Here is a 25,059-nt window from a genome sequence, read left to right on the forward strand (position 1 = left end):
TGAAACGACATGCTGCACGGTGCTTCGCATACTTAAAAGCTCGAAGGGCACGTATTGATTTTTGACTGAAAAACAAACTCTCTCTCTCTCCCTCTCTCTCTCTTTGTCTGCTCCTGACAGAGGGGGTGTGAGCTGCTGCCTTCAACAGCTTTGTGCCGCGGTGCTTCGCATATTTAAAAGCCAAACAGCCCTATTGATTTGTTTGCTAGAGATTGTTTTCTCTATCTATGTGGCATTCTGTGCTCCTGACACGCACTCCTTTGAAGAGGAAGATATGTTTGCATTCTTTTAATTGTGAGACAGAACTGTCATCTCTGTCTTGTCATGGAGCACAGTTTAAACTTTTGAAAAAGAGACAAATGTTTGTTTGCAGTGTTTGAATAACGTTCCTGTCTCTCTACAACCTCCTGTGTTTCTGCGCAAATCTGTGACCCAAGCATGACAATATAAAAATAACCATATAAACATATGGTTTCTACTTCGCGGATTTTCTTATTTCGCGGGTGGCTCTGGAACGCAACCCCCGCGACGGAGGAGGGATTACAGTATAGGATGGAGCAGATTAAAATGCTGCTTATGGCTTACAAAGCCTTAAATAAATAAAGTCCATTCTAAATGGTATGGGTAACCAGTGTAGTGACATCAAACCTGGAGAGATGTGCTCGGATTTTCTTTTCCTAGTTAAGATTCTGGGAGCTGCATTCTGCACTAGTTGCAATCGGTTGATGTCTTTATTGGGTGGTCCTGAGAGGTGTACGTTACAGTAATCGAGTCGACTAAAAACAAAAGCATGAACTAATTTTTCAGCATCTTGCAAAGTTATAAGGGCTCTAACTTTTGCTATATTTCTTAAGTGAAGAAGTTTTGTCCTAGTAATCTGATTTAGATTGAGTCGATAATTACCCTAAATTCTTTACCTCTGTCTTGACATTTAAGCCTAATGGATCAAGTTTATTTCTAACTAGCCATGTGCGCCCAACTACGTTGCGCATGTTAAAGTTGTCTGTGAAGGGCTCCCTGTTTAAACGCGGCTGCCATTCGTGAACTGGGCCCTTCGTCGCACAGCATTATGATTTTTTTATAAGGGAAACAAAATTACAAAAGAAAACCCTTGGACATTGATTCGATAGGAACGGCCTACTCGGAATCACTGTCCGAATAGTAATTATGTGGTGGTGGAGGAGCATTTCTGCTTCTCTCCGTTCAGTCCGTTTCGTTTTCACGACGCTGTCGTTTCCTCTCATGATCTCTTCTCAACCTTTCTCCAATCTCGCAGGTTGCTTTGTGGCAATCCAAAGAGTCCGGCAATATACACGGAGCAATGGTTATAAAAGGGAGACACATAAGTATCCAGGCTCTTTAAAGCATAAATAGGGATCACTTCACTGACATGTGAGCAAGCCACGGTACAACTGTTGAGACGCGCAGCACTCGCCGGCTACAACATAACAATAATAATTTCTGGAACGTGCTGTTACGTTGTCATTCATTTTACCCACTGTCTTTCTTTCATTCATATGTTACGTAGGCATGTACCTTTTATCTTTGGCAATCTCATTCTCTAACCAGGCCTCAGGAGCTAACCAGCGTAACACTGTCCACCACCCCTTTCGTTATTCCAGCACATTGTTGACATCGGTGAGTAACAACAACAACGTACTAAACTGGAAGGTGGTCTACGCATGCGTGGAATTCGCGGACAAACAAAGATCAAGATCCAAATGAAGATTATATATAAAGATTAGTTAATTTAAAGCACAACAATTTGTTTAGTTTGAATGTCTGTGTTTTGAGGTGTGACTGGAGTACTACAGTCTTCAGTAGTATAAGCCTGGAGGAGATTCTTAATGCAATGCCTATGTTTTAGCTGTCTCTCTACTGCCATCTAGTGCTTCTTCTAATTCATTCGCGGACAAACAAAGATCAAGATCCAAATGAAGATTATTTATAAAGATACCCTCACTATATCCCTTTTTGTCAATCACTAAGATTTCCGATTTCACCTTATTTAGTTTGAGAAAATGACTACTTATCCATTCAGAAACATAAGTAAGACCATTGTGTCAGTGAAGCAAGAGTCGGGGTAATCGGGCGCCATTGATAAATACAGTTGTGTGTCGTCAGCATTGCTGTGGTATCTCACGTTATGCCTTGAGATAATCTGACCTAATGGAAGCATGGAGATCGAAAAGAGCAGCGAACCCAAGATAGATCCTTGTGAAACAGCATATAGAATATCATGTTACTTCGAAGTATAGTTGCCACAACTAACAAAGAATTTTTGTACCTGTCAAGTAAGACTCAAACCAATTTAAGACTCTGCCAAAGAGGCCCACCCACTGATTAAGTCGATTTAGACGGTTACCTCCCTGACAGAGGTGATTAGTGTCCAATTAATCAGTTTGGCCGGAAGGCCAAATCTAGGAAGAACCCTGGTGGATCCAATTGTCTTCCATTTTACATTTCCTGCAGTCACTGTGTTCCTGGGAACACTCAAGACTTTAGAAAATTGGTTTTATACCCTCACCCTGATGTTTGCCTCGCCACAGTTTGACCATGTAGGTCTACAAAGTGTTTCTGGGACGTAAATTTTATCTTTTTTTGTTCTGACATGCAGTATGAATTGTGGACTTTAAATATGCGCGAGAATATGTGCCTTTCTAATCGATGTCAAGTCAATTGAGTTTGCCACAAGTAGACTCCAGTCAAGTTCTCGACACATCTCAAGGAGAAGTAAAGCAAGCAGGATGCACCTGACCACAATTCAGCAAAGGATCTGGATACTCAAATGAATGAGAAATTTCAGTTTCAGATTTTTAATAAATGTTCCACCCTTTCTTAACCCATAATAACAAAGTAAGAATATATTTTAAGGGTAGATTGCTAGATGTATCTATTTAAAATTAAATCTACAACACAATAAGTGTGAAGAAAGTAAAGGGGTCTTAAGAAAAAAAAAAAAAGCTTTCTGAATCCACTGTAGCTTAATGTAGTATATTTATAACGCAACTATCCTATCTGCACTGCTAAGTGACACAGCAAGTCCGCGGCCAAAGGCATTAACTAGTAAGTCCAAAGACCATCTTGCACGCGGCCTCTCCCATGATAGCAAACTGAAGTAGCAGAAGTGTTAAGCTGCAACACTTGAGCTCACATTCATAAAGCACTTTTATTACTCACTTCAAGCCAATTTTCTTCTGGCTGTGTCACTGCAGAGAGGTAGAAATTCCAAAACTGTTGAGGAAATGCTAAACCGTATGGTATGTGCTAATGTGTTTTCACTATGCTTGTTTTCAGTGCACAAACAATTGTTGTACCGAACTGCTAATTGTCTGGACACGGTCAAGTATGCAGTAGAAAATGTTCACTTTATCATCCCTCATCAATCCTAAATGAACAATGAGGCTAAGCAGGGGGATTGTATTGGTTAGTCCATATATCGGCCTGGCCTTATTTGAATATAAATGACAAAATGAAGCTTGCTTGCTAGCCAGCCCTGTCAATTCAGCTTGGTCGCACTAAGACTCATACTGGTGCAACCAATTTGAATTTAGATGTTCACAAAGCTTGAATCTGGGTCATAATGTATAGCCTTGCGTACAATTACAAGACCTGTCAAGCTAGCCATTCATTCTGTTGCTGTTGGATTAAACGGGTCTGAGAATGTATAATAGAAGTGTTTAAAATTATGAAGGGGGTTACCATAGTGGAAGCCAGGTGTTGCTTTCTAGCTTCCTCTTCTCCCGAATTTGTCTGTTGTTAAAGAGCTCATTTTAAAGTATTTTTTCCACACATATATTTGGAATACCTAATAAATTACCAGGCAGTGCATTATAAACCTGAATTCTGAGGAACGTCTGATCCTGACATCATTTTGAAAGAATTGGATCAAGAGATTAAGTTGACTGGCTTGGCCGAGCTAAGTGGCCTGTTCTCATCAAAACCTCATCTCCTTTTGTGTCTTGCAGTGGGGGAGTTTGTCAGTGATGTGCTATTGGTACCAGAGAAGTGCCGATTTTTCCACAAGGAGCAAACGGATGTGTGCGATAGCCACCAGCACTGGCACAGTGTAGCCAAGGAGGTTAGTGGCAAGGAAAGATGCTGGCTAGATGGTGTTTTCTTAGACTGAACTTTTCTAAACTCTTTCCTTTGATCCACAGGCATGCTCCATGGATTCCATGATCCTGCACAGCTATGGAATGCTGCTTCCATGTGGCATCGATAGGTTCCACGGCACAGAGTACGTTTGCTGTCCTTCTGCTCGACCAGGAGATGACGTAGTCTCCAAAGAAATGCAGAATCAAGAGCATCAGCAGGAAGTGGAGGAAGATGAAGAAGAGGAGGAGGACGATGAAGATGAGGAAGTAGAAGTTAGTGAGCGAGAAGAGGAGGAAGAGGAAGAAGAAGAAGAGGAAGAAGTGGAGAGCGTGGTAGAGAAGAGGTATAGTGCACGATTGCCCTATGGCTAGTCAGAACTCGGTCTATCGTAGTCATAGCTACTAATAAATATCTTGTGGTCCAGCAGTGAGGCTCCCACACAGGAGAATGTGGATGAGAAGGCTGAGGCAGTGGAGGAACCTGAGGAGGAGGACGATTTGGACTATGTGTATGAAGATGCAGGGGAGGACGAAGCTGAATATGGGGATAATGAAGAAGCTGTAAACACTCCAGAAAAGATCCCTGCTGACAAGACCTATGAAGAAGTCAAAGGTAACCTCCCACTTTGAGTCTGGCTGTTGAAGTATTGTGCTGGGGGATAGGGACGTCATCCCCTCTTTAGCAGCTTACCTGAGCCCTGATTACTGAGGTCCAGATGAAGCACATGGCCCAGGCCTTGGGCGATTGTAATGAAGTAAGGAAAGAACTGAAGACTTGACTGTTCCGCTTCCCCTTTTTTGCAAGGTAGATCCACAAGGTACCCATCACCTGCTTTGTGAGTGTGTTGTCTCTGTCCTGAAGGGGTATAGTAATCGGCTAATCAAATAATCTGATATAATTTTGACCCTTGGAAAGTAATTCCCCATGTTTGCCATTTCTGCATTTTAAATGTAACCTAGCTGTTGAGTTTTAGCTTTCCAGCACATAGTGTTATTAAAAAAAAAAAAAAAAAATCTATATATTTTTTGTAAATTGGTGAAATCTACAGTATTTACCACTTAACTTTGTTTTAGCCCATGGGAAATGGACACCAGGGTTAGTGGCATGTACTAACTTAATATTTTATTAGTCACAAGCTACTTCATAGGAACATTTGAAAAAAAGAGATTGGCTCCATTTTCAATCTCAGCCAAAAGGAAAATCTGAAATGAATCTTATTTTGCTTTAAGATGAAAAATAATTTGAGAAAGGAGTACACTGCTTTTCTTTTTAAAAGTTGGGTGCTGTACATCACATTTATTTGACTTAAAAACATTGTCACTACAGCAGTGCCCTTTGTTTGTGATACCTGCCTCGCTGGGCCACCTCCCCAGAGTACTGTCATTTCCTGACACACTCATTTCGGTTTCAGTCCTTCATTCAGCTAGCAGGCCAATCCCACCTCCGCTCCACAATGCCAGATCTTTATTTTAAAATGAAATTCCTCTATTTTATATTTTTTTTTTTTTTCTTGCCCTCAATTTACCAAACACCTCACTATCCATCAACCTCTTCCCCCATACATACACTTTAACAGCCTGTCCTGCCCTCACAGCTGTCTGCTCTCTGGAGGCGGAGACGGGGCCTTGCAGGGCCATGATGCCCCGCTGGTACTTCGAACCGGACCAGCACAAGTGCGAGCGTTTCGTCTATGGAGGCTGCGGCGGCAACCGCAACAATTTTGACTCTGAGGAGTACTGCATGGCTGTGTGCAGTCGTCTGAGTAAGTCCAGCGTGTCCCGGCCCTCGTCCTTGTCTGCTGCTCCTCTTTCTCTTTAACATTCTACCAACCCGTTGAAGCTGCTGAACATTGGCTAGTGGTTGGGGGAACTTGTGTAGCTGTGAGTGTGAATGCTGTCTTTTACTAATACCTTCTAACACTTGACTTCTCACAACTGGCTTTTCACCTGCAAGTTTTGTGACTTGGTTCAGAGTGAAGTTAGAGTCTGGCAAGAAAGGGAGGGCATGTCCTCATTGTCTCTTGGTAGCATTGCATAACCCCACTTGATCTATCATTCTCTAGTTCCACCAACCCCTCAACCTACTGATGATGTGGACGTATACTTTGAGACACCTGCTGATGAGAATGAACATGCTCGCTTTCAGAGGGCAAAGGAGCAGCTGGAGGTGCGGCATCGTACCCGCATGGAGAAGGTTTGTTGAGCTAGGGTATCCAATTGAAACTGTAGGTGGTCCTTCTTCTGACTTCATGATCCTCAAGTGTCACTTCTCTTTGTACAGGTGAGGAAGGACTGGGAGGAGGCTGAAAGACAAGCAAAGAACCTACCTAAGGCTGAGAGACAGACCCTCATCCAAGTGAGTATCTTGTCCCTCTTGATAGTCACTCTTAACTGCATTGCTTTTAGTGGTCTTCCCAGTTGAGTCCCATTTTTTTCCTCCTTGTGTTCTGTAGCGCTTCCAGACTATGGTAGAGTCCCTAGAGCAAGAAGCTGCCAGTGAGAAGCAGCAGCTGGTAGAGACCCATCTGGCAAGAGTGGAAGCTATGCTAAATGATCGTCGCAGAGTCTCTCTGGAAAACTACTTGGCTGCACTGCAGGCTGATCCACCACGGGTAGGTCCACCCTGAAACGGTCTTTGTAAATAGTCCATGCTGGTGTCGCACTTTGTCTCACTTTCTCTTGATTGTCATGCAGCCCCACAGAATCCTGCAGGCCTTAAAGAAGTATGTTCGCACTGAGAATAAGGATCGTCAGCACACAATCCGTCACTACCAACATGTCCTAGCTGTCGACCCTGAGAAGGCAGCACAGATGAAATCTCAGGTGAGGGGACTTAGCAACTTTGCCATCAAGCATCTGCTCAGACTCAAATATCAACTACTACTTGTCAAAATCACCCTATCCCCTACCTTCTTCATTCATCTTCTTGTCTGATATTTTCCTCCTCCTGTATCAATTAGGTGCATTGCGCACATTGAGAATGGTTTCTCCTCCTACTGCGAATAAGTAGAACTTAATACTGTGGATGCGTTTGCTGTTTTTTAGGTGATGACACACCTGAGAGTCATCGAGGAAAGAATGAACCAGAGTCTGTCACTGCTCTACAAGGTGCCATATGTAGCTGAGGAGATTCAGGAGGAAATTGGTAAACTCTTGACTCTTCGCATACATGACACGATTGTGGTGGTGATCACAGTCCTGCAGTAACCTCTAACTGTCTTTATCCAGATGAGCTGATGAGGGAGCAAAAGGAGGATATGAGCCAATTTATGTCATCTATTTCGGAGTCACAGACTGATGTCACTGTGTCCTCTGAGGAGAGTGTAGAGCTACCGCTTGTAGAGGGCAAACCCTACCGCCCCATCCAGGTTAAAAGTCTTGGGGCACTGCCAGAGGGAGAAGGTTGGTGCTCTCTGTGAGAGGCATTTCTGCGCTGCCTGATTTCCCCTCCTCTCTACTCTCTGGTTTTCATCTTGTTTTTTTATTTCTCTCTACTCTGCTCTGGCTGTCTTGTGGCTGCTAGCCGCTCTCCCAGATTCTCCCCGGGCCATGAAGAAAGGTTGGTCAACTTGCCGCTTGTCATCATCACTCACCTTTCATATCCTGGCGCTTGTTTTGAGATGCGCTCCTGCTTCCCTCTTTGTCTGTTACACAGACTTACATCCTCCTTTTTTTTTCCCCCTCAACACCAGCTCCATCATGCAATGCTTTTCCATTGGGAATGTTTACCGTTTCTTCTTTTTCTGCAGGATCAGGAATGTCGGGACTAGATGGCCTAATTGGAGCAGAGGAAAGAGTTATCAACAGCAAGGGAAAGCTTGGTGAAAATGTGGTAAGAAACTGCAGGTTAATCTGCTGAAATTTAGGTTTTTAGTAGAGAAAGAGTAAGGGACAACTTGATAGGCACAGCAAAAAAAAATCGGCTGCAGTTTAACATGGCTTGGATTTCTGGAACTAGAAGACTATTCTTTTAGTCAGTGTAAAATGGAAAATCATCTTTAGTTTGTTTAATATGCTATAAAGTAGAAATGTATTAATTTATGAAAGACTGACTATACAGGTCAATGAGGGAAAGGGTACCCACAAATTCCTTTGCTTTTCTCATAAGATGCAAGGTGGAAGTATTTTTAATATATATATATATATATATATATATATATATATATATATATATATATATATAATATTATATTTGTAAAAGACCAGGCCCCAGGCACAGACAGACAGACACCGTATGTCTTAAACACACACGTTTTATTTTCTTCACCCGTGGGCGCACGTCTTCCCTGTGACCCACAGGCAATACACAGTCCCAAACAAGCACAATTCTCACCACAGCAACAATCCTTCTGGCAGCACCACCACTCCTCCTCCTCCTCTTCCTCAGGCTTAGTCCTCCTCCTCCTCCTGACTCTGGCTCTCTCGAGTGGTGGTGGCTGGCCTTTTTTATACCCCACCCAGAAGTATCCCAGGTGATTAATCACCTGGGCCTAATTGCATTTCCGGGTGGGGCTGAGGAATTGACCAGCCGGGCTGCAATGTCCATGCAGCTCCCCCTGGCGGCCATCCGAGCCTCCAACCAGGCTGTGGAAGACTCCATCTCCCATGGAGCCATGCGCCCGGTTGGGGAATCATCGTCTGCCAAGGAGGCTGCCACCAAGCATCCCGGGGGAGGTATTGAGCTGTCCATGGTAGCTCCCCCGGAATAGAAGCAGTAGGGGTGTCCCTGCCGGGCATGGGACCCGGCTGTCCTTCACAATATATATATGAAATAAATAAATGGTTGCCCATATTTATGTATATGATTGAAAAGGCATTATTGTCAGGAAACTACCAATGTTATTATCAAGTAACATAATGGAACATGAACATTAAGATCCTTAAATGTTTTTTCATCCCCTGTTCTCCATGGTGTGGTCCACCAATGCACCATCCAGATCAATAAACGCCTGCAGAAGATCCCAGCTTTGAAAAGCATTCGCCACAAGAGCTGTGTTTGCATCGGTACGCACATTCCTGGGCTTACCTGCTCCCTTCGCTTGCAAAACAGAACCGCTGATGTCGGAGTTGGAGGGCCACTGCCTCCAATCTCAACTGTCATCCTCCGTTTAACCACCGCATAGTTGTTTGTTGTGGAGTGTAAATGCACACAACGTACGCTCTGTTCTAGTGACAATCGATTCGTCTCCATTCTGTATTCAAACACAGCAGGGGTTGCCCAGTCCAGTACATCATCACTCCCATTCTTAGGCTACGCAGTGATGCCATTTTTACTTTTTGTGAGGTAGTTCAAATGCTACAGCCTGTGAAACGTCATATACATACAGTAAATATAAGGGCCACTAAATTTTATTTATTTAATTATTTATTTATAGTATGTGTGTTTATAAAATGTGCATTATTTATAAGTCACAGCTTTTGCAACAGTTTAAAACAGTTCTGCAGCTAAAGGGGGTAGGCTTAAGATAATTAAACTTTCCAAAAAAATTGATGGTGTTTTCAGAAATGTTAAACTGGACACCTCATGAAAAATGTAATCACTCCAGAATAATAATTTTATCAAGTTTCTATACCACTCACTACATTTTAATGTTAACTGTTCAAGAAGTAAATGAAGACCTATTGTTTTCGGCTAGCATGTAAATTATTTTGGGTAGATATATATGTCAAGGTAGATTACAAAAATTGCCTGGTGAAGACATGCAGACTTCATTACAGATGGGGCGTGCCATCTTTCTGTGTGCACCTTACTGCTTGTCATGGGATGTGCTGCATGTTAAGATGCTGGTGATTGTAAAGCTCCTATGATGCTCCTCTGGTTCCCTTGTTCTTTCATGTGTGCAGACTGGCCCCGTGTAATACCACATCAGTGTTGCACAAGTTGCCTTTTGGCCTGTAGCTGGTGGTGAAAGTGCAATTGCTGGTTTCACTCTGTGGCAAAAGCTACAAAATGATGCCCTGAAGACTGTAAGCAAATGGCAGCTGGAGAACAGAGGGTAGCTGGATCAGCACAGTGACCATAATCTCTAATAAAACCCTACATCTAATCTGTCTGTATGGAACAGTGCTGCTCGTAGGATAGAATTTTTTTTTTTTTTGTGGTCTAAAATGTCTCAAGTTAAATTTTATTTTCAACTTACTGATTTCATTATAGAAAGTTAAATTGCTGCATGGCCTGTAATGGTTAATGCCCACTAGCAAAACAGTGCAGCTGGCTTCAAATTTGCCCACTGCCAAGTGAGTATATGACCTGCAATGCAGAACAGTTATTGTCCATTTGTAAAATTGACAGTTTTTATATTGCTATAGAGGTGTACCTTCATTTTGATTTGGTCTTGATCTGCCTTTCTCCAGCTACAGCATGTCCCATGCATTGCTACAATTGTGTGTACAACATTTGCTCATTTGTTGCAATCATGAAGTTGAGGCCAGAAGCCAGTCCAAGCCAATGTCATTCAGTATACACTACATTCTCTACAGTCGCATTCTTACTCAACACTCGATAGATATTTCTGTCATGGGGTGCTCTAAAACCTGACTGACTTACTACTGCACTTTAAAAAGCAGTCGGACATACTTGTGCCCCGTCTTGCAGAAATACACTAGGCTGGCTTCTTTGTGACGAAACACATGCCCAATACATGCTTGTGTCCTTGTGGCTTCTTCCCCATGTGACACTGACTTCTCTGTGGATCTTATCCGGATCATCACAGTAATCTTACTCGTAACACATTTTCACACAAAGCCAAGTTAATCATTGACTCACTGTCTCTACCTGTAATGTGAACGCTGGAGCAAGTCAAAGCAGCAAGTGGAGCTTGGAAGGAAACTGCTAACTGGACTACTTACTTGAGGCCACAATATAGCGGAGCCTCTGCAGGGAGACAAGGGGGCACCAGAGTAACGTCTCCCTGTCTGTGTCGACAGGTGGTTGACGAGACTCTGGATGTTAAAGAGGTCATTTTCAATGCAGAGAGAGTCAGCGGTGTGGATGAGGAGATGGTGAGTACAGTGCCACATAGTGGACATACAGTAGTGTCCCAATAGGCTGGACTCTGGGGGGAGCAGCGGGGCTTGGCAGCCAGCCACAGGTTGATTTTCTATCTGCTGTTGGCAGCAAAAAAAAAAAGGTTTAATTAAAGAGTGAAAGACCAAGTGAGTGTGTGTGTATGTGTATGTATGTGTGTGTACAACTATGAGAATAACTGAGTGGTTGTGGTTTTGAGCTTTTATAGTCCTACATTTTTAATCTATTCACAGAAGTATTTAGTTTAAATATTTAAACTGTAACTGAAAATCTCAAATCTCTCTAATCAGTATTACTGCACAGTAGGTAGAATTTTCCAGATTTCCTTTCTTATTTGGTTGCATCCATACCTCCATTTTCTGGAATAGCTGATTGCTATTTGTGGTTGAATTACTTTTTATTGCCAGTGAAATAGAGACTGTCTTCTGTCCAGTGGGTGTCGGGGGTACTTTTATTTTTTTTTATTTTTTCTTCCCTTAAATGTGTTTGTTTTGCAAAGCTGTAATGTGACTTGACTTCAACTTCCCTTCCAACTAAAGGAGTCTGTTGCCTTGTGGTTCTGATTCTTGAGATCAGTGTCTCTTAAACTTTTTTTTCTTCCTTCCTCCTTGGTGTCTTTGAGACTTATTCTATGATGACCATCAGAATTGGGGGTAGGGGAATACTCTTGGCGGATCACCACCGACAGTCACAGCAGAGCAATGTCAAATGCTTAAATTGCCTGCCGTGTCCCATTCCGAGACATCTCACAAACCATATGTGACCCTTTCTCATTAAATACAACAGTGCTTCATGACTCTGCTCGACCCAAAAGCCAGCAACCCACAAGACATAGTTAAAAAAAACCTATGGTTTAGTTGATAAGGAGCTTTATACTTTAAGGCAGATTTAAATGTTGGATGCCACAAACATACAGAATTGGTGTAATCAAATGGAAGGTGAGCAATGCCTAGTTCACTTTGGCTGTTCTTGTACCTGCTGTACAGTGTAAGGCTATGGGAACTATCCACAGAAGACTACCAGACAACATCACTCATGATTGGTTATGCATATTATTACACTCAGTCGAAAATCCAGTTTTATTGCTTGTGATCATGCTTCATTTGAGAGCAGCTTGAGGCTAGGGCACATCATGACATTGTCAATCTCGGCACCTTTGGTCTTTGATGTGTTTCACAAATAAAACGGTTAAATGTGCTAATTGTCGTATTGTAAGGATCAGTGGCTGAATCATTATTTGGTTAACAGATGCCTTTATCTAAGGAAAATTCCACACAAAATATCTTTCCATCCAGTTTTGGGTTGGTTGGGAGCTGGAGCCTATCTTAGCAACACTTAGCAACACTGAACACCAGACCCCTGATGAGGCATAAGTCCATTATTGTGTACGGTCATGCACATATCAGTCCTTGCCATAACAAAAAGTCAACATTCATAAAATACATTTGAATGATTTGCGGGTGGGAGTTTTATGGTAGACCTCATATTTTTAAGGCTGAGCACGGTAAGATTAGCACCGCAGTGAATCCCAAGGCCAGTACAGCAATAGATCCAGGAGGAGAACAAGAGAGATAGAAAGTCAAAGCAGTCCCAGAAATCACTGAGATAAGATTGGTCTCTGAACCACTTCATGCTGTCAAGCGCCACCTGCAGGACTGCATTTTTCAAGTATTAATTTGAACTCCGAGTCCATCACACTATGTAGATGTTTTGTTTGGCTTCATCCAGAATAGTCAGAGTTTGAAGATTACATGAAATATGAAACTAAGCAGAAACAATAAGTATGAATAATACCCTCATAAAGTAATAAGTAATTTGGAACTTACAGTGGGTGGCACGGTGGCGCAGTGGGTAGCGCTGCTGCCTCGCAGTTGGGAGACCTGGGGACCTGGGTTCGCTTCCCGGGTCCTCCCTGCGTGGAGTTTTCATGTTCTCCCCGTGTCTGCGTGGGTTTCCTCCGGGCGCTCCGGTTTCCTCCCACAGTCCAAAGACATGCAGGTTAGGTGGATTGGCGATTCTAAATTGGCCCTAGTGTGTGCTTGGTGTGTTTGTGTGTGTCCTGCGGTGGGTTGGCACCCTGCCCGGGATTGGTTCCTGCCTTGTGCCCTGTGTTGGCTGGGATTGGCTCCAGCAGACCCCCGTGACCCTGTGTTCGGATCCAGCGGGTTGGAAAATGGATGGATGGATGGAACTTAGTGACAGAGGTTAAAGCTGCTACCTCATAATTCCAGGAGAGACTGAGTTTGAATTCTGGCCGGGTCACCACCCAAGTGGACTTGAGAGTGTCCAACCCTTCTCTTAACCAGATATTCTTCGGTGGACTAGCACCCTGTTCAGAATTTGTTCCTACTTTGCTCCCAGTGCTGCTCGGGTAGGCTCTGGCTTCCCGGACTGAGAACTTCAAGTAAACCGGTGGACAGAGAAAAAGAAATTTATTACAAACGATTTTTGTTTAATAACGGCTCCATAAGCTTGCCATGTACAGTGCCTATAAAATTATTCATTCCTTCAGAGGTTCAGCCACACCTGGGTATCCACATTGTTGTCTTGAAGCCATTCCTGTGTAGCTTTACGTTTATCCTTGAAGTTGTTGTTTTGCTAGAAAACAAATCTTCCCCCCCAAGGCACAGGTTTCTGGCAGACTGCATCAGGATTTTTCCCCAAATTTTCCTGCGATCATTTTACCCTTGCAAGCTTTCCCAAGCCTACTATTGAAAAGCATCCCAGGTCCACAGCCTGATCCTGCCAACAGCATGCTTCACTGTGGGAATGGAATGTTTTTGATAATGTGCAGTGTTTGGCTTACACCAGAAATGGTATTTAGTCTGATGGCCAAAAAGCTTCATTTTGGTCTCATCGGGACTCTACTCCATTGGGCCCTTTAGCAAGGCCCTAAAAACTTCAATTGCTCCGTCCTGGGTATGATGTTAATCTGCATCCAGCCCTTGCTAGCAGATCCTCCAATTTACAGGGAAAATTTGGGGGTTGGTGGCAGGATTGGCACTCCAGTCACTATCAAAAACCTCCCACTATTTAGTGTGGTGCTGAGGTGTCACCCACTGCACTCGGGTCCCAATCCAGGTGGTTCATCGTATGGTGGGTGCGGCAGTTCGCTGTCCGAGCATGCTCCCCGACTATAGAACCACCTTCTAGCTAGCTGACGTGTGTTCTGTTTGTATTTGTAGCTCATTTTTAATCCATGTTGGAATTAATGCATCCTGTATCTTTCATATTACGAACAGTTTCAGTTACTGGTTTTGATAACATCTGTAGTGTTTAGGTGTTTCAATGCAGTAATCAAGGGAATATTTTTTCCATAAATACATACAGAAGAGAACAACATGTGCGGATGTGTGTGAGGTGTGAGAATTGTCATATGGAAAGTCTGTTGTAGCGTGTGAGGTTCATATTGATGACCATAAGAGTGTGTGTGTGTGTGTGTGTGTGTGTGTGGAACACATCAATGATTGCCAGAAGCTTTGAGTAGGATGTGCCTGTCGATCTCTGATCTCTGCGGAGTTATGTCTGTGTGCACGGGTGCTTATATAAGATGCTTGTTGGACATGACCTGTGAGTGCATTTAAAGAATGAGTGTAGGAGTTGCGATTCATGTTGGGTAATTTTGAAGAAATGTATGAGATGTGCTTGGAATGACTTTTAAAAGTTGTTGTGCCTTGTGCTATGATGCCATGTCCCGGCACCCCCCCAGACTCTCAAAGGGCTTCTTCTTAAGTACGAGGGGGAGGGTTTAGAATCTCTTCTCTGTACTTGGCGTGCTTGACCCTCTTGCCCTCTGTCTCCCTACTTCTGTCACCTTTTCCTCTGCTGTCCAGCTCTGTCCCCCAGGCTTCACTTCCAGTTGCACGGATCTTTTGGTGCTTGTAGGTACAGTAGCCACAGGCCTCTACAACTCTCTTGACCTGTGCATCCATGTCCAGCCATCGCCTTCTCTCAAGCGGCTTGTCTCCTTCCTTAGGATTCATTCAGACCCCTTGGAGAGGAGTTTAACTTCAGCAGCAGTGCCCTGATTGGTCTGCTCGTGATTGCAGTGGCCATAGCAACAGTGATTGTCATCAGTTTGGTGATGCTGCGGAAGAGGCAGTATGGCACCATCAGCCATGGCATCGTGGAGGTAAGAGGTCACATTCCAAAAAGAATGGGGTACAGTTGCAGACTACTGTGAATATATTTATAGATTATTTCATACAGACTTGGATTTATAGGTCATCTCTTATTGGTATGATTTAACTGCATTATCTGCTTTTATTGATTGAGCAGGTTCTGTAAGCCTAGGTCTGAATTAGCAAAAAAAAAAAATACTGGAAATGCAAGTAGCCGTCACATGTGGATCTGCTTATTGATAGGGCCTCTCATTTTCACAGGTTGACCCCATGCTGACTCCAGAGGAGCGACACTTGAGTAAAATGCAGAACCATGGCTATGAAAACCCAACCTACAAATACCTGGAGCAGATGCAGATCTAAGCGGGGCAGGGCGGATACGGGCTGGGAGGCGTGCACTACTGACCAATAATGACTCGGCTTTGCTTCCAGAGGGTGGCCCTGTGCTGGCTAATCTGTTTGTTCATAACCATTAGGACAGACTTCCTTTTTCCTTTGACTGATGGAGAGGTGGCCGGGTGATTTGTGACAAGACTGAATTTTATTTTGCTTTCACATGCTGACGAGATTATCTGTATTGAACAAGGATGTCCATTTTCTTACTAGATTGCCTGTATATGGAGTTTATTTGTACTGATTTTATGTATAGTGAAGACATGATCCTATCTTTGATTTTTTTTTTTTTTTCTTTTTTTTTTATATCCTGTTTGCTGTTGCAAAATGAATGAGTAGGTGGGGGATTGTATTCTTGCAGTTGCCCCCGCCCCCACCTCAGGGGCCCCCAGGACCCCAGCAAAGCTGCCAGCATGCTGCCCAGACTTGAGGAACCAGCTGAGCACCAGGGGTTGGGTGACAGTGCTGCTTTGACTTTGCTTTTTGTAAATTTTAAAATTCTTTTAAGGCGAGACGCGAGAGACAAATTTTTAGAGTGCTGGTGTCTGTGTGGGGTCCCTCTCACTTTCCGTAATGTCTTCTTCGTATGCCTGTATAGTTGGTGTTGCTAAATCATGGCTTTTAATCGAGGTTCTGGTAACCTGTGGCATATATATATATATATATATATATATATATATATATTAAAAAAAACTTTTTATATATATATATATATATTTTTTTTTTTTTCTTTCCGTGACTTATCTCTTCTGTCCGTTAGTATCCCACTATGCACCAAAGTGGCTTTTTTCCCTGTAACGCCTGCTTGATTGCGGGAGTGTGTAATTAAAACAAGAAAACTGTAATAAGAGAGGGAAAAAAACACATCAATAAACACTATGACTTCCATACAGCCTGACGTCTGCCTCCTTTTGTATGCATGCTGTGTGCTATGGGACATTTATCCAAACTACTGAATCAGTAATGAAAAGTTCATCCATACATCCATTGTCCAACCCGCTATATCCTAACTATAGGGTGACAGGGGTCTGCTGGAGCCAATCCCAGCCAACAGAGGGCGCAAGGCAGGAAACAAACCCCAGGCAGGGCACGCATACACACACACACCAAGCACGCAATTTAGGATCGCCAATGCACCTAACCTGCATGTCTTTGGACTGTGGGAGGAAACCAGAGCACCCGGAGGAAACCCACGCACATACGGGGAGAACATGCAAACTCCACGCAGGGAGGACCCGGGAAGAGAACTTGGGTCTCCTAACTGCGAGGCAGCAGCGCTAACCACTGCACTACCGTGCCGCCCAGTAATGAAAAGTCCTCTTCGGCTTTAGTTTAATCCACTGATGCTAATTCACTCTTAATTATTACATTAAACAAATGCAGAATTTAATTATTGTGATGAGTAGCAGGGTGTCAAACTTGAGGGCCTACCGGTTGCAGCTGGCCCTTGGACATTTTCAAAGCGGCCCACTTCATCAATATTCCAAGCATGTTATGTATGGCCTGGAAAACTAAGTACCCTTTAACGCCATTTTCATAGATAGATTGTATTCATATATCATTTACATTTACACTTTAAAATGCGTCTCCAACATCCGCTTACCTGTATTTGTGCATCATAGTGTACCACAGCTACTAACCTGTGGTTAGAATGGAAACTGGCCCATTAAGCACAACTTGAGTGTTTTAGCCTGATCAGGGATGTGTGCCTCACCTGTCATCATGAAAAGTTAAAAAAAAAAAAAAAAAAAACTAATAAAATGATAACGTATAATAAATTTGTCCACTGGTCTGTGCTGTAAATATGTTTTCTGTATAATTTTGATCATTTTATAGTCCAAATCGCTGAATTGGCTCATTTCCTGTTCAAATACAGGGGAGAAATGCAAGGTGCGGCACCGACGAGCCTCACCTCACCTCAGACTGCGCTCTCCCTCACACGTTGGGTTGATGCCTGCGATTGGCGTGTGTATGTCGCAAATATAAGGTGTGCAGTCACGTGTATTATACACCGTGACTTTCCACAGTCTGGCTAACATCTTTAATGAATGTGTCTGACATATTTAGTCTTGCTGTTCGGACATAAAACTGCAGTGAAAAGGCAGAAGGAGTGGCAGACAGTACCGTGCTGTACTGAAGGGGGCGCATGTCAGCCAAACAGGTGCTCGCTACTACTGTTCTTCTACGGAGAGGCTCTTGGCACCAATAAGTTATTGACATCAGAAAGTCAAGAGCACTGCAGCGGTCCGTTTATTTTTATTTTTTGTTCCAACTGACTGCCAAAATGGAAGATTAAGACTTTTAAAACTAAAGGAAAATAAGGAGGACTTTTACAAGACAGTGACAGAGATTTTCATGGAAAAGGATAGAGGCATGGACTTCATTTACAAATAAAGGTAAGACCATAAATGGTTTTCAATTTTATAGAAAATGGGATCAGATTAAGAAAAAAAAACAATATTTTAAAAACTAAATTTTGACCTTAAATAAAATATTTTGTTTTTCTTGTTATCCTTTTGTTGAACAGTCTGTATTAAAATTGATTAAAACATCAGAATTAAAAGCTTTTAAACACAACTAAATATTTCAATTGAGGTCAAAATTGAAATTCATTTTTATACACCACTCTGTACTTTCATTTGTACTGAATGAGTATGAATTGTGGAATTGCAATGGCACATTTCGAACACATGGAGAGTGAGGACCAAATGCGCTCTCTCCGCTATAAATGTAACATTCTTTCTTAGCCAAATATGTACCTCACCTATGTGTGTGAAGAATGCTGATGAGATATGAAACATAACCAGTAGTCAATGTGCCAACTGAATAGTGAATAAGCTACTCTTTTGGGTTCATATATTTGTAAATCTCACTCTGTAGGGGTCAGTGCCTCACCAGCCATGAACCTCACTGCACATCACTGAGCCCGATGTCAGCAATGTGACAGTCTCATGAAGGAGATGGTGGCTCATCTTCACCCACGTTCCTGCACTCACTTTTTAAAGCTCCACAGATGTCAGGACTGGCCAACTTCTGCAGCTTACATGACTTGTCGCAAATGGCCCTACACAATGCTTCAATCTTTCCTTCTGCCTTGATTGTTGTATGTGGATAGAAAATTCATTTGTGTTTAAATGTTTTTGACCAACTGCAAATGTGGTCTTATGTGATCCATCACCAGCACATTTGCACCCTTTTTTTTTTTTTTTGGTCTATTTTTTATCTAATGACGTTCCACTGAATCGCAACACATGTTAATGCAGGTATAAACAGATGTACTTTGCTTTATCTACAAGTGCTCCCCTCCGTTTTTAGACTGTCCCCCTTGCTCGACTTTATGCGCTGATAATATCATTTTAATATAATTTACTAGGGGGCTTTGTCCCCTGCTTGCTTCTCTCACCAACCCTAATAACAAAAACCCCCAGGCCACTCGCATACCTCTTCATTGGGAAGAAACACTACTTTTCCCTGATGGCAACACAAATTAGACGATCTACAAGTCTCCGACTTAAAGTTCAATCTCTCTTTGCTGTTCCGTTATTTCACCGAGTAATAATTTCCGTTGGTTTGCACTAATGCAATCTTTACTATCATTTTCTGAGACTTTCGATTATCACTAACCTGCTCTGCATGTGTATTGTACCATTTTTAATTCTTTGTGACGTTCCTCTTTGTGTTTTATTTCCGGCCCCAGGCGTGGTTAAATCTCTTGACACAAAGTCTCGTCTCATGGGATGTAAAAGTATCTCTCTGAAAGTGTCTTGTCTCGTCCCAAGATTATTTTAATTATAATAGAGAGATAATACTGATATCAGTCCTGTGGCTGCTGGTTTATTTTGTAACCCACTCAAGTGAGACATGGCAGAACATACAGTTATGATGAGCAACCAGATACCTGTGTGTCTCATTTGTAAAGAAAATTGGGCAGTGGCGGTCGTCTGTTCACATATCTCAGCCCACTTTGGGTAGATCAAGTGCTTTTGTGGGCCCTTAAAGTTTGGTTTGATGCTCATTTGAAGGCTAAAGTGCCTTTTTTGGACAACCTTCACATTAAAAGAATCTTTTGTTATTGGTGGACAAGTTAGTCCTGGAAATGCCTACATTATAAAACCGTATTTACCACTAGGATCCTTAAGGGTTGGCTTATTTTGTAAAGGATTCAGCATTAAACCTCTCAATACCTTAAAAATGGCTGAGAAATGGCTGCAGTCCAAAGTCTAAACCATTACACCCCAGTGAAGATCCACTAAGAGGCTGCAGTGATCTGTGGTGTCCGGGCTGAACTTCTCCAGGCTGGTTGGTAAGTCTGTCCTTCTGGCCTTGTGAGCAGTATTTGCTTCCATTTGGACTTTCCATCTCTATCTGGAAAGGGAAGGGTGATCACCTGGATTGTGGCAACTACAGGGGGATAACACTGCTCTTGGTGCCGGGTGAGGTACTTGTTAGGATATCTGAATATCATGGGCAGCCTGTACACTGGTACTGTGAGTGGTGTGCAGAATGGAGGCAGAACTTCTGAATTCTTCCCAGTTCATTCTGGGGTTTGTCAGGAGTCTGTTATTGCTCCTATGTTGTTCATTGCGTGCGGGGTCATGGGGTCCAGGGGCTTTGGGGCATCAGTTGGTGAAGAAAGGTTCACTGATCTTGACTTTGCCAATGATGCTGTGATCTTCACAGAGTCAATGGAGGCTCTGATCGAGGCCCTCGAGAGACTGAGTGAGGGATCTGAGAGTCTGGGCTTGTGTGTGTCCTGATAAAAACCAAAGCTCCAGACCTTTAATGACCTCTTGGGCACAGCCATCAGCAGTGTGTCTGTCTGCGGAGAGAGAGAGTCGACCTCATCGAGAGGTTTACTTACTTCGGCAGTGACATTCATGTCTCTGGTGACTCTTCCTGTGAAGTCAGTAAATGGATTGGGAGAGCATGGGAGGGTAATAATGTTGCTGGAAGTGGGTGTGTGTGGTGCGCCCAATATCTATGCAAAAGGATGAAGGTCCAGGTCTTCAGAGTTTTGCTGATCCCTGTTTTGCTATATAGTTGTTAGACATGGATGCTTTCCAGTGACCTGTGGTGAAGAGCTACTGGACTCCATTGGTACTGCATCTCTTTGGAGAATCATTGGGTACTCCTGGAGTCCTGAATGAGGCACATTACCCGCATTGTGAGTCCAAAGACCTGCAGGTTAGGTGGAATGGCGATACTAAATTGGCCTAGTGTATGGTTGGGGTGTGTGTGTGTGTGTGTTTACCCAGTGAAGGATTGGTGCACTGTCCGGGGTTTGTTCCTGTCTTGCGCCCTATTCTAGCTCTAAGAGGCTCCGCCACTCCCGCCACCTATTCAGGACTAAGTGGGTTAGAAAATGACTGACTGAGGTAATGTGAGAATTTTTTTTTTTTTGGTTTTCACTTTGTTTGCCATTGTCTAAGATTGTTCTCTGTTGACTTCTATTATATTACAGTTCTACCCGAAAACAGATTAGAATCTTTTCTCAGCCACAAACTACTTGGGTTTGTTATAAAAAAAGTTTGGATGGAGTATTTCTTTAATGTCCATGCAGCTGGAATAGGACACGGCACCGAAAAGGGACGGATCAACTGAAGGATGGCACCCTCTGGCGCACTACATTAAACTCATGTACCACTCCATTTCAGGACCTTGCTTTGCCGGTGCTAACTGCAGGACATGACCAGCTTGATTATTTGATAGTTTTACCATTTACATCGATGTTACCAGACGTCTCGCATGACCTGGTGCAATCGTCTATTCCTGGCTCAATTTTTGGTGTTCTGATTTATTGTAAAATTCCTCCTTCATCCTGTATTTAAACCGTGACTCATTTCTTAGTTCAGTGACAGTCGTATGCAAGTCGTATTAGAAAGAGCAGTCTGGTGCGTCCATTCTTCAATGTGTTAAAAATCACCAATCAAATCAAATTTATGCAAATAAAGCAGTATCAGACCAATCAGATCTGCGGCATTGATGAAGCCGCGTTTACGAACTGTGAAGTGCGCACGCGCGATATTAAGGCGCGTGGTCCAGAGACGCTTTCTTTAGCCACGTGACATGTGAGTACGCGGTTCTGTTTGTTTAACGAAGAACTTCCGAGAGAATCAAAATTTCTGAAAAAAAGCTGTTTGTACAGAGGACAACAAATTGATATTCCAGATACGAGGAGGAAGATGTCCTGTTTCCCGTGGATGACACAGAGATGTTTTATTTAAAAAACAGACGTCGAGAAGAGCTGCGGTGGGTTGGCACCCTGCCCAGGATTGTTTCCTGCCTTGTGCCCTGTGTTGGCTGGGATTGGCTCCAGCAGACCCCCGTGACCCTGTGTTCGGATTCAGCGGGTTGGAAAATGGATGGATGGACGTCGAGAAGAGTGCTGTGTGACAGGTGGGTCAGGACTTGAAGCAGACCAAATGTGTGCAAGCGTAGGGCTTATTATTCAGAAACATAAATAAAATACGATCTGAGTGGTTGTGGTTGTATAAAGCTTTCAACTTTAATTGAGTTATCGTGAGTGCAAGCCATGATAAAGTAGCAATTCGCCCCCCCAGTAAGTGCATGAGATGTTTAAAGTACACGAGTAATAAAGTGCCTTGTTATATGAATATCTGTATTGGTTTGGTTTCATTTTTTTTAAGTTGTCGTATGCAAGGGCAGTGTAAACATTTGTATATAGTATTGTGAAATGGTAATACCCCCGTCCTCGGTAATATCCCCGCCCTACACCCGATGGGCCATAACTGTATTCTTTCAGGGAAAATCTGGTCGCCCTACTTAGATAGGCTCTTGATAGATAATTTAAAGTACATATCAACCTCCATTGCATTTCTCATTACTTTTTCAACGGCCATACAATATCCCTAGTAGATATACGAAATCATAAATAAACGCATACATGCTCAAACCCACTTAGTCCGATTCAGGGTCTGGAGCCCATCTTGGCAGCACTGAGCGCAAGACGAGAGCCGAGCCTGTTACAGAATGAAACAAAATAAACCTGGGCAACAATTGATGTTTTGTAGGTCCACACTGGAAGGAATATGACAAGCAGTCAGCATTAAAGAATCGGTCACAGAGTTTCTCGGACCCAAACAGGGTGCACAGCATGCTGCTAAGGTCCTTCTCTTCACCAAAATACCGGTCAAAATAGTACAGTCCGTAGTTCGATCAGCGTTCACCTGCATTTGATCGTCTGAGGCGAGCACGATCGGACAACATTTTCTGACTGAGAATATCGGGCCATGCAATATTCGTGTTTTAGGCATCCATTCTGCATATAAAGGACAATGTTCACAGAAGTCAAAGCTGTACATTCTGATGTTCTTGGGGATCACCTAGTGGTCGGTGGGTCCTATGCAGCGCACACTCTACATACCTATTATTTGGTCCCCTGAATGTATATAGTACGATCCTGTCTCGGTTACATTTATAGCTCTTGTGCAAAAGAAATTAAAGGATTATGTCAGTGATCTCATGCATATCATTTACCTAATTAAAAGCTAACACTGAGACAGTCGTTCCTTGATTTATTTAACCTTGAGACAGTCGCTGCTTGGTTTATTTAATCCCTGAGGAACGATATCACCATCGGATGTGTCAAGTGCTTTTTCCATCGTGTATTTAAAGAAGACCTCCGATACAAATCCAAGTAATTTCATTTATAGCCAGTGACGTATCGGATTTAAGAAGGCCCTGAAAAATGGATTTACATTCCATGTGGCTGGTATGCCGTTTCTTCAGATTAAACGTGCGTTGCCATGGTAACAAGATTGGGATCAAGTTTATCAGTTAGCCGCAAATAATACGGAACAAATCCCAACTCTGAGAGGAATCTGTCCATCATTCTATTTTCTAACCCCATTAATCCAAATTAAAGGTCGTGGGGTGTCAAGTCCCCCTCCCGGAAACACAGAACGTATGAAAAGAATTTATTCATGGATGAGTGCACTTGTGTACACGCGAACACTCGGTCCAGACTGAATTAACCAATTAACCTTTGGGATACGCGAGGCGTTGCTGTTTAATAGCTCCAGAGTCCTGCACTTAAATCCCGTTTTTTTTCAGATGCTAGAACTTTACAACCTCGTATAACAATAGTCGTCAATTCAACTGGCAACTATTAAACACAGGCACGGAGTGTGCTCTGCCTGCGATTAACTACAGCGCCTTGTCCAGTGTTGTTCATCGACTTGCATCTAGCCTCGTGCTGCCGGAATAAGCTCTGGCTGACTACAGTCACGAACTGGATAAGTGGAAGGACAAGTATATGAGATGAACACGGTGAGAGTGCACACACAAAACAACGGTGCCCTTGTCGATTGAACCCTGCGTCTTGCCATTCTTCTGAAAATTAGGAGGGTCGTTGTGTAGTCACCGCCTGAACAGCGTTTCCTGCTTTGAAGATGTAGAATACCGTTTATAAAGAAGTTTCTTCCCTTCTTGGTTTGTCATCTTCTTTTCTCTCTGATCATTCATCTGAAACATGAATCATCAGAGCTTTTAGGGAAGAACGATACCAGGACCGAAGACAATGAAACAATGACCTAAACAAGACTGGAAACACTAGATATGTGTTAGTCTTCAATTCCCTTTCCAAAGGCAGTTCCGTCCTAGCTGATCTGACGCTTTTAGGGCCAAAAGCAAGTCGCCTAAGAGAGACCCGCAGTATCCAGTGTCTTTAGAGTTTAATGGCATGGTCAGCTGGAATAAATAGGACTCCGCCTGCTCGCAGCTTTCCTTTTGGTTTCGCCAATGTTTCCTTTCTCTAATCTCAGGTGAAACTAGACAAGTATCGACCGCTTCACAGCGAGGCCTCTCCCCTCTGGTTGCTCCGGAGCCACGCCCACTTCCGTTTTGTGATACAGGTACGACCGCCCATTGCTAAGAAACAGCTGGATAGATTGTATTCTAAGCAAATTTAATTTAGATTGTAATAACGTTTTTGTTGCAATGATGTAGAAATTACACATTTTATTTTCTTTCATTCTAAAGTGGTGGAAAGTTCCCGGGGATCTGTAAGCAAATGGCTTGGTGCAACAAATATTATTCTACACACTTAAAAATAATGACGGTGCGGTTCTTCAGAGCGATGCCCGGGGGACCAATTCAGGTTCTTCACAGAACCATCCACATAAATATTCCAGAAAGAACCTTTACTTATACATCCGTAACAAATTCCAAAAATAACCCAGAATAAATGGTATAAAAATGTGATGTAAACACCAATGTGTTTTTTATTATAAAAGGACGCTTGTTGCAGATGGCTAAACTGAGGTTTTGTTGTTATGTTGGTAGCCTACTACACATCAAAGATTTCTGTTTAAGGAGCCTTTTTGAAAGCCCAGAGAACCAATTTATTATGCAAAGAACCCTTCCCAGAATAAATGTTTTTTTTTGTTGTTAAGCAATGGCC

General features: G+C 42.9%; 1 protein-coding gene across 6 annotated transcripts in view; it reads left to right on the top strand.

Annotated features, from left to right (window-relative positions):
- aplp2 (amyloid beta (A4) precursor-like protein 2) overlaps positions 1 to 16,530 on the top strand; it is a 59,443-nt gene extending 42,913 nt beyond the window's left edge. Inside the window, exons 4-18 of one of the 6 annotated variants that reach the window (XM_028808462.1) lie at positions 3,969 to 4,081; positions 4,161 to 4,441; positions 4,523 to 4,710; positions 5,693 to 5,860; positions 6,161 to 6,291; positions 6,379 to 6,453; positions 6,551 to 6,709; positions 6,792 to 6,920; positions 7,143 to 7,242; positions 7,326 to 7,499; positions 7,621 to 7,656; positions 7,847 to 7,929; positions 11,025 to 11,099; positions 15,101 to 15,256; positions 15,507 to 16,530. In XM_028808462.1, the coding sequence (XP_028664295.1) occupies positions 3,969 to 4,081; positions 4,161 to 4,441; positions 4,523 to 4,710; positions 5,693 to 5,860; positions 6,161 to 6,291; positions 6,379 to 6,453; positions 6,551 to 6,709; positions 6,792 to 6,920; positions 7,143 to 7,242; positions 7,326 to 7,499; positions 7,621 to 7,656; positions 7,847 to 7,929; positions 11,025 to 11,099; positions 15,101 to 15,256; positions 15,507 to 15,608 (1,970 nt within the window). In that variant the 3' untranslated portion in view covers positions 15,609 to 16,530. The remainder of the gene's footprint in view (positions 1 to 3,968; positions 4,082 to 4,160; positions 4,442 to 4,522; positions 4,711 to 5,692; positions 5,861 to 6,160; positions 6,292 to 6,378; positions 6,454 to 6,550; positions 6,710 to 6,791; positions 6,921 to 7,142; positions 7,243 to 7,325; positions 7,500 to 7,620; positions 7,657 to 7,846; positions 7,930 to 11,024; positions 11,100 to 15,100; positions 15,257 to 15,506) is intronic. The other 5 variants (XM_028808463.1, XM_028808465.2, XM_051931780.1 and 2 more) reach the window with 5 other exon arrangements.
- Positions 16,531 to 25,059: the final 8,529 nt, after the last annotated feature.

This window comes from Erpetoichthys calabaricus, chromosome 9, assembly GCF_900747795.2.
Source record: "Erpetoichthys calabaricus chromosome 9, fErpCal1.3, whole genome shotgun sequence".
NCBI classification, from domain to species: Eukaryota; Metazoa; Chordata; class Cladistia; order Polypteriformes; family Polypteridae; genus Erpetoichthys; species Erpetoichthys calabaricus.